The 14,010-nt window shown below is 40.9% G+C and overlaps 3 protein-coding genes across 5 annotated transcripts; all 3 read right to left on the bottom strand.

The window, feature by feature from the left end:
* Positions 1-16: 16 nt before the first annotated feature.
* scg5 (secretogranin V) lies at positions 17-3,982 on the bottom strand. Of its 2 annotated transcripts, none has more exons than XM_075458467.1 (6): positions 3,916-3,982; positions 3,308-3,533; positions 2,668-2,817; positions 2,350-2,462; positions 1,424-1,477; positions 17-1,216 (listed from the first exon to the last, which is right to left on the bottom strand). In XM_075458467.1, the coding sequence occupies exons 2-6, from the start codon at positions 3,531-3,533 to the stop codon at positions 1,088-1,090; spliced, it is 672 nt and encodes a 223-aa protein (XP_075314582.1). In that variant the 5' UTR covers positions 3,916-3,982; the 3' UTR covers positions 17-1,087. The 2 variants fall into 2 exon arrangements, with proteins under 2 accessions (XP_075314582.1, XP_075314583.1); XM_075458468.1 differs by having other exon boundaries at positions 3,308-3,536; positions 3,916-3,975.
* A 628-nt stretch (positions 3,983-4,610) lies between these two features.
* Positions 4,611-8,499, bottom strand: LOC142374700 (inactive Rho GTPase-activating protein 11B-like). 2 transcript variants are annotated; one of them, XR_012768780.1, is made up of 5 exons: positions 6,730-8,499; positions 6,519-6,615; positions 6,067-6,323; positions 4,888-5,498; positions 4,611-4,763 (listed from the first exon to the last, which is right to left on the bottom strand). XR_012768780.1 is itself a non-coding variant. In XM_075458466.1 (4 exons), exons 1-4 carry the CDS (start codon positions 6,903-6,905, stop codon positions 5,132-5,134), a joined length of 897 nt encoding a protein of 298 aa, XP_075314581.1. In that variant the 5' UTR covers positions 6,906-8,499; the 3' UTR covers positions 4,611-5,131. The 2 variants fall into 2 exon arrangements, 1 of the variants encoding a protein (XP_075314581.1); XM_075458466.1 differs by having other exon boundaries at positions 4,611-5,498.
* An 866-nt stretch (positions 8,500-9,365) lies between these two features.
* On the bottom strand, positions 9,366-13,193 carry actc1a (actin alpha cardiac muscle 1a). Its single transcript, XM_075459519.1, has 8 exons — positions 13,096-13,193; positions 11,695-11,848; positions 11,457-11,585; positions 11,094-11,289; positions 10,817-10,978; positions 10,379-10,570; positions 9,772-9,953; positions 9,366-9,639 (listed from the first exon to the last, which is right to left on the bottom strand). The coding sequence occupies exons 2-8, from the start codon at positions 11,821-11,823 to the stop codon at positions 9,496-9,498; spliced, it is 1,134 nt and encodes a 377-aa protein (XP_075315634.1). The 5' UTR covers positions 11,824-11,848; positions 13,096-13,193; the 3' UTR covers positions 9,366-9,495.
* Positions 13,194-14,010: the final 817 nt, after the last annotated feature.

The following is a 14,010-nucleotide window of genomic DNA, read 5'->3' as shown; positions in this document are numbered from 1 at the left end:
AAATCCTTCCCCAGAGTTTGCCAATGCAGATAAGTCGTTTATTTGACTTTACAGAACAAAAACAGAACACAACCATTTTTACAAGATGTGGTAAACAAGATAAGAGTCACTGCAGCCTGTAGAGACTCACATTTGCAGTACAATGAAGTGAAAAGTCAGACTGTGTTCTTAACATCAACCATGCTACATTGAAGATGTTCACAATGGTCCCTTTAATGACAAAGCAAGACTTCTACAATTCATAATCATTTGTAGAACACGAGTAGAATTTTAATTTTGGTTCAAGAGATAAAAGTGATTTATGTTGGCACATACAATAAATGATGTGTGTGAATGAAACTAATCTCTACATATGTAAATAAGATAACTTTCTGATTGAACAAACCCCAGATCAATACATCTTTATACAACTTATTTGTAGCAGATTCACTGTAAACTGTCAGTTAGGCATTTAATACCACACATTCTGGTATTCTGGGCTGAATCTTTGATAATGCGACCATACTGTCTTGGCCTGCAAACTCAGAATTACTTTTTCCTTTTAACAGCAATAGATCTAATCAGATAACAGATGTTTGGATCCCTTTTTTATATTTGGTACTTTATGAATAAGAAAAAACCTTTGTAAGTCATCATTTGGACATGTTCCAGGATCACATCACTTTTCAGACTACTTTTGGAGCTTTAAGCCTCCTTCTTAGCTGTAAAAAAGCATTTTTGGAAGGAAGTTCAATAAAAAAATCTAACATGCTGGCAAAGCTCCGAGACTCAAAAAAAAAAAAAAAAAAAAAAAAAAATCCCTTCTTTTGAATTTTTAGTCGATTTTTTTTCAACTTAACAATAACGTGCTCCTCTGAGAGTAATTTTTTTTTCCACATTCAAGCACTCAGATTGTAACTTTGCATGTTGAAAATAAAGATGCAACAGGAGGACATACAGTGTAAAGCTTGTAACTACCAGTTAATATGTTTGAAACGAAGCATAAACAAATTCAACTCTTGCTCTAAAACACAGTCTCATCATGTGCAGTGTAAAAAAACATTTATCTGAAAGTATACTTTCATTTTCCAGCTAGACTTGCAGGAGACTAGGTTGTGGATTTGCTGGCAGTAGGGATGTTTGGTGCTTCCTCCTCCTCTTCCTCAGAAAAGTGGGGAACAGATTTCTTGGCAACCACATTGTCCAGCCTCTGGCCCAATAAATAGGGGTTGACACTCTGTGGAAACAGACATAAATTATTTGGAAACATGTTTATGAAGTACTAATATCTCTAAGTCAAACAATTTAATTCAAAGTTGGATATATAACAGCATGTTTAAGACCACTTCACTCCCTTTAAGGGTAAAATTCAGCGTTGTTTAAGTGGTTTCTCGGGCAGAATCACACATTTGAAAAAGAAAAAGTCTACCAAGAAGCATTATACCCTTTTTCTTCTTTTTGGTCCACCCTTCAGTTTTTGGTACAAAAGCTCCTTGTTCTGAAAGGACACAGAAAAAAATATTTTCAGACAAAAAAAGGAAAAAAGTATCATGCATCTGTAATTTTACTCCCTTTGTTCCTGAAATACAGTTAACAAATGAACTGAGAGCCATGTTAAAGGCATACAAATTTTTTAGAAGTAAGTAACTTCCTCAGAAAGTTTGCAAAGGTAAAAGCTGAACAATGGATGCAAGCTAACTGCAGAACGGTTTATTTAATCTTTTAAGTGACTAAAGTTTTGTTTTGATTTTAGTCACTGGTGTTAGTTAATTATTAGGAACCAAAGCTTTGACTGCTGTTGATGTATTGTTTTCAACCATCACAGTCAGACAGGATGAGAGAAGGACGCATCGCCATCTCAGCATGCAAACGCCTTACTTCTGTCCAAAAGTATTTAAATAAAAGCAGTTCAATAGCACATTGTAAGTGTTCTTAGCTTGAAAATTTTGCACTTCTAGATCCTTATTCAGTCAAGTTTGACTTTATAGTTAAAATAAAATAATTTACTCTAAAATTAACCCTTAAGAGTTGCACAGATCAAATTCGAACTTGTTTTAAGTGTGCGCTGATGTGACGGCTCAGGTATTCCACCAGGTGAGTTCTCTTAATTTTCAGGTTAAAGAACTTGCAGAGGGCATTTGTGTAGTAATTGACAGCATTCTTTAAAAACAATGAAAGCTTTTTAAATGTGCAGATTTGCTGTTTTTCTTCATTTTACTAAGTAGTAAACTAAATTTTTCAGATTTTTCTGATGTTGTGAAGAGAAAACAAGAACTTTTAAGCTCTGTGAACCAGAAAAAAATACAAAATTATCAGGAGAGTAATTTTTGATGCGAATATACAATGTCAGCAGCACAACTTGGTACTCACCCACTTTGCCAGCGCTGGGTAGTCATGCTCTGGGTCAAATAGGTGCTGGTGCTTTTGAAACTCTCTGCTGAACTCAGCTGTGTCGGGGGCATTTTCCAAGCACCCGTCAGCTGCTGTGAGTACGAGCAGACAGAAGTGTCATGTTTAGTGCTCACTGAGCGCCGATTAAAGTACTATTTGTGTTACTTATTCATTATCTTAAAATTACAATTCTGAAGAAAAAAAAAACTGGCACTGTGACTGCATTCCTAGCAATAATTACACCCCGCTGCTTCTGCAGACATGAAAAGATAATCTGCTTAGAGGAAGAGTTTCTACCCGTCTTTCCCAGAGGACAGGGGTTAGGAGGGTCTGGGTAGCTGTGGTCATCACTAAAGTCTTTAGGAACATTGTCGCCTGTCAGCTCGGCCACAATGTTAGGGATATTCCCATAAGGGCCGAGGTGCTGCAGCCCCTCGTGAGCACCACCTGGTGGAGGGGAAAAAAGCAGGCATCTATAAAAACCATGTGACTGTTTCCAGTTCAAACTAGTTGTTAATTTGTGTATATTTGCATAAAAGCATGAACCTTGATTCATTTTAAATCAGCATCTTAATTAATAAGACAAAGTAAATTAAATCAGCTGCATGTGACATAAGGTACCACGCAAATATGTTATCTAAAAACGTTTAAAAAGCTGAATTAAATTATTAACGAAGAACAAGTAAATGTACACAGTTCAAACCCAAAGTAGGAATTACAAGTATGGATTTATTTGATCTTTTGGGAATAATAAGCTAAATTAACCCCCTGACACTTTGTCTAGATATTAATGAGTTTTTTTGTGTAGTTCTTCAGTTAAACTAGAGAAGATTCAATACAGATGACAGGATAAACTAGACAAAAATGTGACCTAAATTGTCTTATAACTAATTTACTGTGTGATCAAGCTTTATGAATCCACCCAACATGGACTTGCCCTGTATGCTCTGAGGCCCGACAATGTTGGTGGCCTGATGTGCAGGATACTCCACGCGGGGCCGAGCGATGCCCAGCTGCTCCATGACGCCGTGCAGGAGACGCTGGATGTCGTCCTCTGACACCTGGTCCGCCGTGCGTGGGCTGCGGGCTTGAACTCTGCCGAGCATCAGGCACAGAAGAAAGCAGCGCAACGATAACCGCACCGACGATCCCATTTCTGCCATCTGCTAGGAAGAAATCCACATCTTACTGAACAGACAGGCAGACGGGGAATCATAAACAAACACAGCTGCTTTTATATTAGTCACATGAAACAAGGTAATTTGAACTAGAAGAGAACGGTTTCATTAGAAACTTCCGTGGTGAATACAAACCACAAAAGGCAGGTTATTGCCTGTGAAAGTAAATAGAGCTTTTCATGATGCGCCACTCTGTAAACAGCCATTAAAGATGGTGAAAACAGCCTATAAATAGCCCACATACTACAAATACGCCTTAAATTAGAATACGAGCTATATTGAATTTAAACTATTTGACTGTGTGTGATTTCATTGCTAAAACACACCAAAAGAAATTAAAGATGAATTTCCGTGTAAATTTTCTTACCTTGTCGCTAACGGAGGAACCTGCCTGCTGTGCGAGACCACCGTCAAGCTATATACAAAGAAAACATTACTTCCGGTTTCAAACTAAAATGCTACTTCACAAACACCCTAAGGAACTAACACAAACAACTTCAAGGCAACTGTTTAGTCAAATTATTTGATGATTAGAAATAAAATACACGTATTTTGCCGTTTTTCCGCTTCTTTGTTTAACAATTTGCTTAACGCTAAGTTTTATTTAGAAGAAATTTGATTTCCGGTCGTCATGGGCTGTTATACAAGGATAAGACTTGCTTCACGGTTCAGATGCAGTTGCTAGGATACCAAAAAAAAAAAAAAATCCTCTTCCGATTGGCTGTTAACGTAGCGCCAATTACACAGCAGTTCTGTGTACAACACGGCAAATCTAAGTCAACTGCGCAACTTGACATTTTTAAACCCTATAATTATCAACCTCCTTATATTTTATTGTTCAACTACAGAACCGACCACAAACTTCAATGTACTAAAAATGAATTGGGATAGATTGATAAAAACATATGTGAACAGTGGCACAGCCCCAGAAAAGAAGCTAATCCCAAGTCTTCAATAGTCAGTAAAATTATGGACAAGTCAGATCCACTTAAATAAATCAGTTGAAAACAGTTTTATTAAAATATGTGAAGTTAAAATAAATCTTTACATTTCCACCCCAAGACAAGTTATTATACAGGGCTCATAACCAAAATGCTGCACAAACATGGAATAACCAACAACATTGAATACGTTATGGTAAAGAGCGTCTTCTCCAGTGTGTGAGCTGTAGTTTCTCCACGGCTGTGTGCTGGGGCATCTTGCAGAACTCCTTGTCTGCAGGGTTTAAAAATACATTTTAAATAATCCAACAGAACTGTACAACCGAAAACATTCTCTAGAAGTAGATCTATACATATACTTTCAGCACACAATAAGAACTTTTTCTTACTGCGTTTACCTGCATGAGGCATAAAAGTTCTGAAAAGCTGGACGTTGGGGAAAGTGTCTTGGCCGAGGCATCTCCTTAGCTTTGGTCTGTCTCCTGATGTGGACTCCTTGTTCTGCTCAGACTCTACAGGCCTGGCCTTTGGCTTGCCCTGAATCCAGGGCACCGTCTTCACAGATCGTATCACTGTTTGCATTTCAGAACTTTTAGGCCAACTACGTATTGCTTAAATGCCTTTTGCACTGTTAAACTTCCGTCATCTTTTACCTTTGAAACTGTGTCTTTTTCGGTTTCCTTTCTTAAAGTTTCCATCTTGCCGAAAATGGAAATACATTAGAAATTCCATGCTGTCCATTACAGCTTTAGGAATCACACCTAGCATGTTTGGTGAGCAGAACATAGCAAGTGTTACACCTGCACAAATACATTTCTTTAAAATACTGTGTAAACACTGTAAGATTTGTCCTTTACCAAACAGATGGGGATTTTCAATGAAGATCCGCAGAACAAGAACTCGGAGTTCAAGTCGGTCTTCTGACATTTCCATCTTGTTTGGAGGGGGTAAAAGACACGGAGTGAAGACTGTAGCAAGGTTGGAGCTGGTCATTAGGTTATCAGAGCATCTGACAGTGCAGAGAATAAGGAGAAATTAAATCTTTCAAATGCTTTTAATGTCTTGTGAATATGTGCAAAATATCAATTTGCAGATACAAAGAGGCCCCAGGACTATTCTGAGCAGTCCTAAACTTTTTACATGGATCAGAGTAAATAATTATAGAAAGTGTACATGTTAAGCTATGCCAGGGAGATATGGTTTGTTATTTTACGCATACCAAAAATGTTTTCCTTGGTATGTGAAAACTATTAACTTCTGAATAGGTGGACACTAAAAGAAAGACAAAACATTACTCAGCCAGAGAGGAAACAAAACATAGATTCATGTCCGTGCGCCAACAGTGACAGCCAAGCTTCTCGTCAAAGATAAATATTAAAAATAATTATCTATACAAGCAGTTCCACTGTCAGCACAGTGCAGATGCCTCATGTGAAAGCTTGACATTCATGTCTGGTTTTCTCCCATCTGGACCAAAAAGAGCATTGCAGACCAAATCAAACTCTGAACCCTCTGCTCCTTAATCTCTGCCCATTAAGAGTTTTACGTCCTCAAATTTTTGTTGTATTCCTTCTTACCTCTGAGAAATTTTGAAGAGGAAGTCAAACAGATAATGCAGACAAGAGGAGTTTCTAGCTGGCAGCAGACAGGACAGCAGTTGAAGGGCGGCCATCCTGTCCCGCAGATTGGACAATCCCTGGGCTTTGAGCAAAGGTGCATGGAGCTCAGTGGGGAAAAGTGGCTCTGGAAGCTCCCTGCAAAACTGTTTGATGAGTGTAGCAACATCATAGGGCAGTGCTGTGGAAAGACAACCCTCTCCCCGATTTAGCTTGGCCTACAACAAACACAAAAATACACATCAGTCTCTAAAATAATCATTAGTTTTTCAGATCCATTCTCTCAACTGATACAGTGTTTTTGGTGTACAATGGTAAACATTAAGAAGACAAAAGATAAGTATTTTGTACAACCACTAGATGGCACTATTGCTTCAATAAGGATTACATGAAGGAAAATAAAAGAATCTTACCCTGAGGGTCCTAATGCGAGGAAGTGAACCTGGTTTTCTGAACAGGCCAACAGTTCCTGCACGCTCCAACAGCAAAGAGCAAGCATCCACCAAAAAGCTGAGACACACACCATATTTAAAAATAAATAAATAAATAAATAAATAAATAAAAATACAGCTTATCCGTAACAGTTTCCAATATCAGCTTTCTAGTCTTGCTGTTTCCACTCACCAGGGTACAAGTCCAAACTCGGGAATGTATTGCCTGGGCAGATTTTCCAAAGGAACACCAAAGACCTTAGCACCACTGATGAACAATCTCTCCTTTTTCTTCTCAGAGTTCTTTGCAGATATCCCATACAGGACCTGAAGGTGAAACCGAATCACATTGCTGTCTGTAATCTTCATGATTTAATTGACAGAAGTCAAAATCTAGGTCTTTTAAAGCGTCACTTTGTAACTCAATGATTGAAATCACTGAGGAATACAGGGGTTGGGCTTTATTATGCTCATTAGCATCACCTGTGACAGAGATGGTGAAGGAAAGGTGGTGCATTCAGGAAACTTTAAAAAAAATGGTAGAAATGATCTAGCCTGGGCGAAAGCCAACTGTTGACTCCGTCAAACAGTCTGGAAAAACCCAAGAGGAATCCGTTTCCATGGAGGGTGGGACCTTACTCAGCAACTTAAATTCATTGGAGTTCCCTTAACCAATCAGTAATGTTTAGAAAGGACGTAGGTTATGCACCGAGGTTCATGCTTACTCTCGCAAGGCTCTAGCTCGCGAATCACGCTTCCCACATCCGCTTTCATTATACCGGTACCATTTGATAAATCAAACTTTTCCCAAAGCCAGTTGGAAGGAGAGCTACGACATCTTTGCCACTAACAAAATTGACGAGGCATTCCTCTTGCTCTTGTTTTAATTGTGTAATGCTCCCCAGAGTTGAGACAACTTCATGGATAGCTTCTAGTGTTCTTCCGTCGCCATGTTTATTTCCGCTGCGGTTGAACTACAATTATATGGACTACAATGGACTCCGCGCGTGAGTTCTGCGTCACCACTCGCAACTGTTTGCTGATTGGCAAAACACTGAGCGAACCGAGGTAGGGGGATTTGGCCAGACTATGTGCGGAGCCAAAATCTTTGGGCGGAAGTACGTAGGATGGCGTCGCCAGGCTAGAAATGATCCTCCATCTTACAATGTTTCCGGTTGAGCTCGCGCGAAGTCAGAAAAAAAGTTGTGTGCGCGACCTTGCGACGCGCGAGGATTTTTTAGCTTGCGACGGGGGGCGTGGCGGAATTTTGGGTCACGTGACCGTTTGCGCCATTTGCGACCAGCTAGTAAGAATGGGTCAAAGCGAGGTTGCGCCGGCGCAACCGCGCAACTGTTCTGGCTCGAGAACCATTAATGACGTCATCGAAAGCGCCAGCCCCTTCACAGTTCCTTCAGCTCATAAGCGCAGTTTGCGCCGAGTATGCGTCACATTTGCAGTTCTCTCCAGACCAGCGGGCGTCACTGTTGAGGAAACAAGCTGAAGAACCGGACGAAGAAAAGCATACGAAGAAAGCATACACAATGCCACCTGTGGTGTCACGTCAGCAGAGGCTGGCACATCTGATGCAGATGCGGAATGAATTTACTCTGGGTGTAGAACTGTATATGTATCTCAGAGCTAAGCGGCTGCGGCAAAAACAGAAGAGAAGGTGGAATGTTCGTCCTTTGCAACAAGACGAACTTTGTCAAACGTTGTCAAACGTTGTCCTTTGGGACAACGTTGTCCCAGTGTAACTTCATAGACGTGTCGTACAGATTTTTGTAGAGGCGCACCCTCTCGGTCACCGCGGTCTCTTCAGTGTTCATGTTTCCTTTTGGTCAGCTGTTTCCGGTTGAGCTCGCGCGAAGTCAGAAAAAAAGTTGTGTGCGCGACCTTGCGACGCGCGAGGATTTTTTAGCTTGCGACGGGGGGCGTGGCGGAATTTTGGGTCACGTGACCGTTTGCGCCATTTGCGTCCAGCTAGTAAGAATGGGTCAAAGCGAGGTTGCGCCGAGTAAGAATCAGGCTTTAAGAATGGGTCAAAGCGAGGTTGCGCCGAGTAAGAATCAGGCTTTAAGAATGGGTCAAAGCGAGGTTGCGCCGAGTAAGAATCAGGCTTAAGCCTCCTCAAATTGTATATTCCCCGTGTACCCTGCCTGTTGCGTTGCGATTTGTTTTTCACCCCGGGTGTTTTGTTGGTGTAATCCCCTCTCTGTGAGACTCATTACCCTGGTAACTCCAAGAATAGTACAGAAGCTTGTTGGAGATGGGAAAAGTTTGCTTTCTAATATGCGGTTAATGTTGGGAATGGTCCTATTTAACCCAAACCATTATCTTTTCCAATCATCATTCAAGTAGTTTAGTTACTCTAATCAAACACTGAAAATGCTGACATGAAACCCAGGTGGTCACCCTGACATGATTTGTTCCAAACTTGACGTTAACAGCATTAATTCTGTGAACACCTAACAGTACAATGTTGCTTATGTTTGACCCTTCAAAAATGATTAAATTCAAACAATGACCTGAAGCTTTTTATTTGGTTATTATTGAATTTTAAGCAACATATGTTATCAAGTATCCTCTTGTGTCATATGGTTTGAGGTGAAATCACACTCTGAAAAATAACTTTGTATCCCGTAAAGGTTTAGTTTAAAGTTTTTAAACACAGAAAGACAAATGTTTCTGTTATCACTTTTTAGCCTGCCTTCGAGTGAAACATCCTCAAGATCCAAATAGTCCAGTTACCCTCATTCCACCGCTTAGGAATACACCTTGTGACTCGTGCAAATAAATGCTCTCTACTTGCAAGTCGAGACAGACTCCAGATTATTGATAAAAATCAACTATTTATTATTACAACAGTACATGTATATACAGCAAAAGGCACAATAAAAATATAGATATGGAAGAAAAGCTGGTGTGGTCGGTGTTGGGGGTTTTGGTGCAGGTTGGAAATTTAGAAGCACTTCCTGTGGACTATAGAAGGGCCAGCCTCATCGTACTCCTGCTTGCTGATCCACATCTGCTGGAAGGTGGACAATGATGCCAGGATGGAACCACCGATCCAGACAGAGTATTTCCTTTCAGGGGGAGCAATGATCTACATGAAAGATAAGGAGAGAAGGAGGGATGCAGTGTGCTATTAGAATATTCTTCAACCTATTGAAACATTTTGAATTTAACCAGTTGTTCTTTGTCACAAGAAGTGTTAACCTGATTTCGTCCCACTCACCTTGATTTTCATGGTGCTTGGGGCCAGGGCAGTGATCTCCTTCTGCATACGGTCAGCAATACCAGGGTACATGGTAGTACCACCAGACAGCACATTGTTTGCGTACAAGTCCTTACGAATATCAATGTCACACTTCATGATGCTATTGTATGCAGTCTCATGGATGCCAGCAGACTCCATACCTGAGAAAGCAAGGTATGTAAAGGTAAGTGCTTATACAGCGAACAGTAAAATGTACCTTAAAGATGAAAACTTTCAGTTTAAAACTTTGTAGCATAGCTTACTATTAAGTTATTCTAAACAGAAATGTGCATTATGTATGACATGACTCATATCAGGAGGTATTTCACATTATTACAACAGCAAATTATTCACTAACATCTTTACAGTGGTATACTGTGTTTTAAACCAGTTACAAGTTATATTTAAAACCTGCCTAAATGTGCTGTATAAGAAACGTTAAAGTGGAGTTTAGATGTATAATTCCAGCTTTTAATGATCACCATTTTGCTGAAACTTAATCACCATTTGCTTACTCGTAATGCTAAATTGTAATGTTTATTATGCCTTTCTCTGTATTTGTGGTGGGACAACCTTCATGACTCACCAATAAAGGAAGGCTGGAACAGCGTCTCGGGGCAGCGGAAACGCTCGTTGCCAATGGTGATGACCTGACCATCGGGCAACTCATAGCTCTTCTCCAGGGAAGAGGAGGAAGCAGCGGTAGCCATCTCATTCTCAAAGTCCAATGCCACATAGCAAAGCTTCTCCTTGATGTCTCGCACAATCTCACGCTCAGCTGGAGGGAAGAAATATGTCAGTAACATCAAAAATATCCCACAAGACACTCATGGTCTAATACTCATTTAAACTAGACAAATGAGTTGTTGAATCCATGATCGGTGCTGGAAAATGTTTGCATTTGTTTACTTTTAGCTCCTTTAAGCTACAGTAACTGGCAGTCGGTTCAAAGTTTCTCTACCCCTTATTTTCTTTTCTTCCCTTATTTAATATTCATAGACTGATGGGAATAACAACTTCTTACCTGTGGTAACAAATGAGTAGCCACGCTCAGTCAGAATTTTCATCAGGTAGTCAGTCAAGTCGCGACCAGCCAGATCCAGACGCATGATGGCATGGGGCAGAGCATAGCCCTCATAGATGGGCACGTTGTGGGTCACACCATCACCAGAGTCCAGAACAATACCTGTCCAGAGAAAGCAGAAGTTTGTCTGACAACATGTACACTGTGAAGTGTAAAGTATAACTGACGTATGATGTGAGAAGTTGCTCAACAGTAGTTAAATGCGGTAGAGACTCACCAGTGGTACGACCAGAGGCATACAGGGACAGCACAGCCTGAATAGCCACATACATGGCAGGGACATTAAAGGTCTCAAACATGATCTGGGTCATCTTCTCTCTGTTGGCTTTAGGATTGAGTGGGGCTTCAGTCAGCAGGGTGGGGTGCTCCTCTGGGGCCACACGGAGCTCGTTGTAGAAGGTGTGGTGCCAGATCTATGCAAGCAGGAAAGAGGTGGTGGATTGTAGTGGATGTAGCACTTCACAACATGAGGCTCTTCTCAACATTTGTTGAAAAAAATGTACGTCCTATGCATGGCTACCTTGTGTTCATGCATAAAAGGAAAACTTCTGTATTGCTGTCTTTAAACTTAAATTCTCACCTTCTCCATGTCGTCCCAGTTGGTGATGATGCCATGTTCAATGGGGTACTTCAGAGTCAAGATACCCCTCTTGCTCTGGGCCTCGTCTCCCACATAGCTGTCCTTCTGACCCATACCCACCATCACACCCTGGGAGAGAAGGAAACACATCTCAGAAACTCAAGAAAAAAAGACAACACTGCATATGACTACATCATTTTAATCTTTCAGAAACTCTGGGCCCTTTTAGTAGTCTAACCTGGTGACGGGGGCGTCCAACAATGGAGGGGAATACAGCACGGGGAGCATCATCACCAGCAAACCCTGCCTTGACCAGGCCAGAACCGTTGTCACACACCAAGGCGGTGGTCTCGTCGTCGTCACACATGTTTGGTCTGTTCTGGGCTGGATTTCTATAAATATGGGGAAAATATGGAAAAAAAAAGGCAAAGTATTAGTTTCTTGTATTAATAAAAATGTTTAATTCTATGTGGATTTATAAACGAAATGAATATCAAATTTAAATTGTATTTAGAAACGTTAAAGAATAAAACCATGTAACGCTAACAAAAAAATGTAGCACTATGTTTGGTATGAGGACACCATGGAGTGATCTAATCTCCTCACTGAGTCATACAGCTGCCTGAAAAGCCAAAACGGGACATAGCCTGACCCCTGTATACACACTCACAAGTCTAGTCTATTTTGAGCCTCAGGACCCCCTCATGCCCCCACAACCCTTTCTCAGCATCTCATCGTTAAGCCGCAGCCCGTTAACAGCTGAGCAAGAGTGTGTTTTGACAAGTGGTAGAGGAGGCCTGCGTCTCCACTCAGCTGTCACCACATAGTAGACTTCTGTGTTTGGATCCAGACCATGTGCTCTGAGCCTTCCAGGATTTCTGTACTTAGCCTACATCCCAAGCACCAGCATTTCCCTTCACAGAGGCTTCCCCATTAAAAAAACCAAAAACATCAGGGGTGGGCAGTTTAATGGCTACTTCAATAGTTTATGTAATGTTTTCATTTAAATCAACAAGACTTAACAAAGCAGTAAAATAATTCAAACAGATCTTAGATCAATGATGGCAAAACGTTTGGTGTCCGAGCCCTCATTTAAATTTTCCACTACTGATGCGAAGATTGCCTTTCAGAATAGTAATTAGGCGCTCATGTTCAATCTTTATGAAGCAAAAAAACCAACAATAATATTAAAGAGCGTTTTCTGTCCAAAAAGAAACACTGTCAATGGCAAAATGCTCCATAAGAGCGGTTTCATCTGTGCTGGGAATAATATCCCTTGTAAGACAAGAATATCAGTTTGATGTAAAAGTAAATCAGCACTGATTGAACCTTTTAAGCTCAGACCTCCTCCACGCCAAGCATCATGCATCTTAAAGCCCAAATAATACATGACCTGTTGCAACACTTCTTTCCTTCTTTTGACATTCCTCCCACCTAGCCCTCCTCTCATCCTTTGGCCACCAACAAATCATCATCTCACACAATACACAGAAACCTCTCCAAAATGTAAAATTTACTCCATATCCATGTTGGAGTTGTAAATATTTCCTATAGTGGCAGCATCTTCTCATCCTCTCTGACACCTATGCTCCAAAAAGCATCAACTGAGGCACAGCAACAAAACCGTAAAGGGACTCACCAAGTTGTGACTGCAAGACTGGAGTTTCCACTGGGACAAAGGGGCAAGGGTACGAGGGGGTCCTTAAATATGCCTCAGCACGCTGAGGCTGGGGTCTGGTGGGCGGGCTCAGGACTTCACACAAGTCCAAATTAAGTGTTGCTCAGCAAAATGGCAAAGTAAAGTGGATCCCATGTCAGGGATTCCTCCAAACTGGAGAGGTATTGCCTTGACAAATAGAAGTCATGATAAGAATTAATAGAGCCAAATAGGGATTTGCTTCAAGCTATGACAGGCATTAGTCTGAGGTATAAGATATCTTATTGATGTATATATAATACAATGGTCAAATCAATATATTAGCATTTAACAATACAATATATGATTAATACAAAATGTTACGATATCAGTTTGAGTTTTAGGTGTAAAATTATTTTTGAGAGCTATCAGGACACGTAGAAAACCCTGCAATATCATCAATAACAGGTTCAGATTCATACATAACATCTTTCTCCCATTCATACTTTGCAGAGCTTCCCCTAACAGTCCTAACAGTGTTCATATGACTAAGCTCAATAGGGATATTAGGAAGTGGGTCTTTGCATATGGTAATCTGAGATCTTGTCTGAGTAACGTGGCTAAAGAGGCGTCAAAGGGGGACCTGCCGGTGACAGTTTGCTAGTGTTATGGCATGTGGGAAGATTGGGGGGTAAAACATACCAGACAGCTGAGATGCAATATTGTAGACGACAAATCTGCGGGACAGCCTGCGTGGGGAGCCTGTGTGACAGTTCTCAGCTCTGATTGGCTCCAGTGTCTCCTTTTAGGGAAATGCAGCGCAGCTGGTTCCAGTAGCTGCACACCACCGTGCACTGATGGTGGAAGGATGAGAGCTCAGGATCCTTATTCGTCTGCCTGCACAGGGCTATCACGCCA

Source organism: Odontesthes bonariensis, chromosome 24, assembly GCF_027942865.1.
Source record: "Odontesthes bonariensis isolate fOdoBon6 chromosome 24, fOdoBon6.hap1, whole genome shotgun sequence".
NCBI lineage: Eukaryota > Metazoa > Chordata > Actinopteri > Atheriniformes > Atherinopsidae > Odontesthes > Odontesthes bonariensis.
Note: the sequence above shows the minus strand (reverse complement) of the source record. Positions and strands in the feature narration are given on the sequence as shown.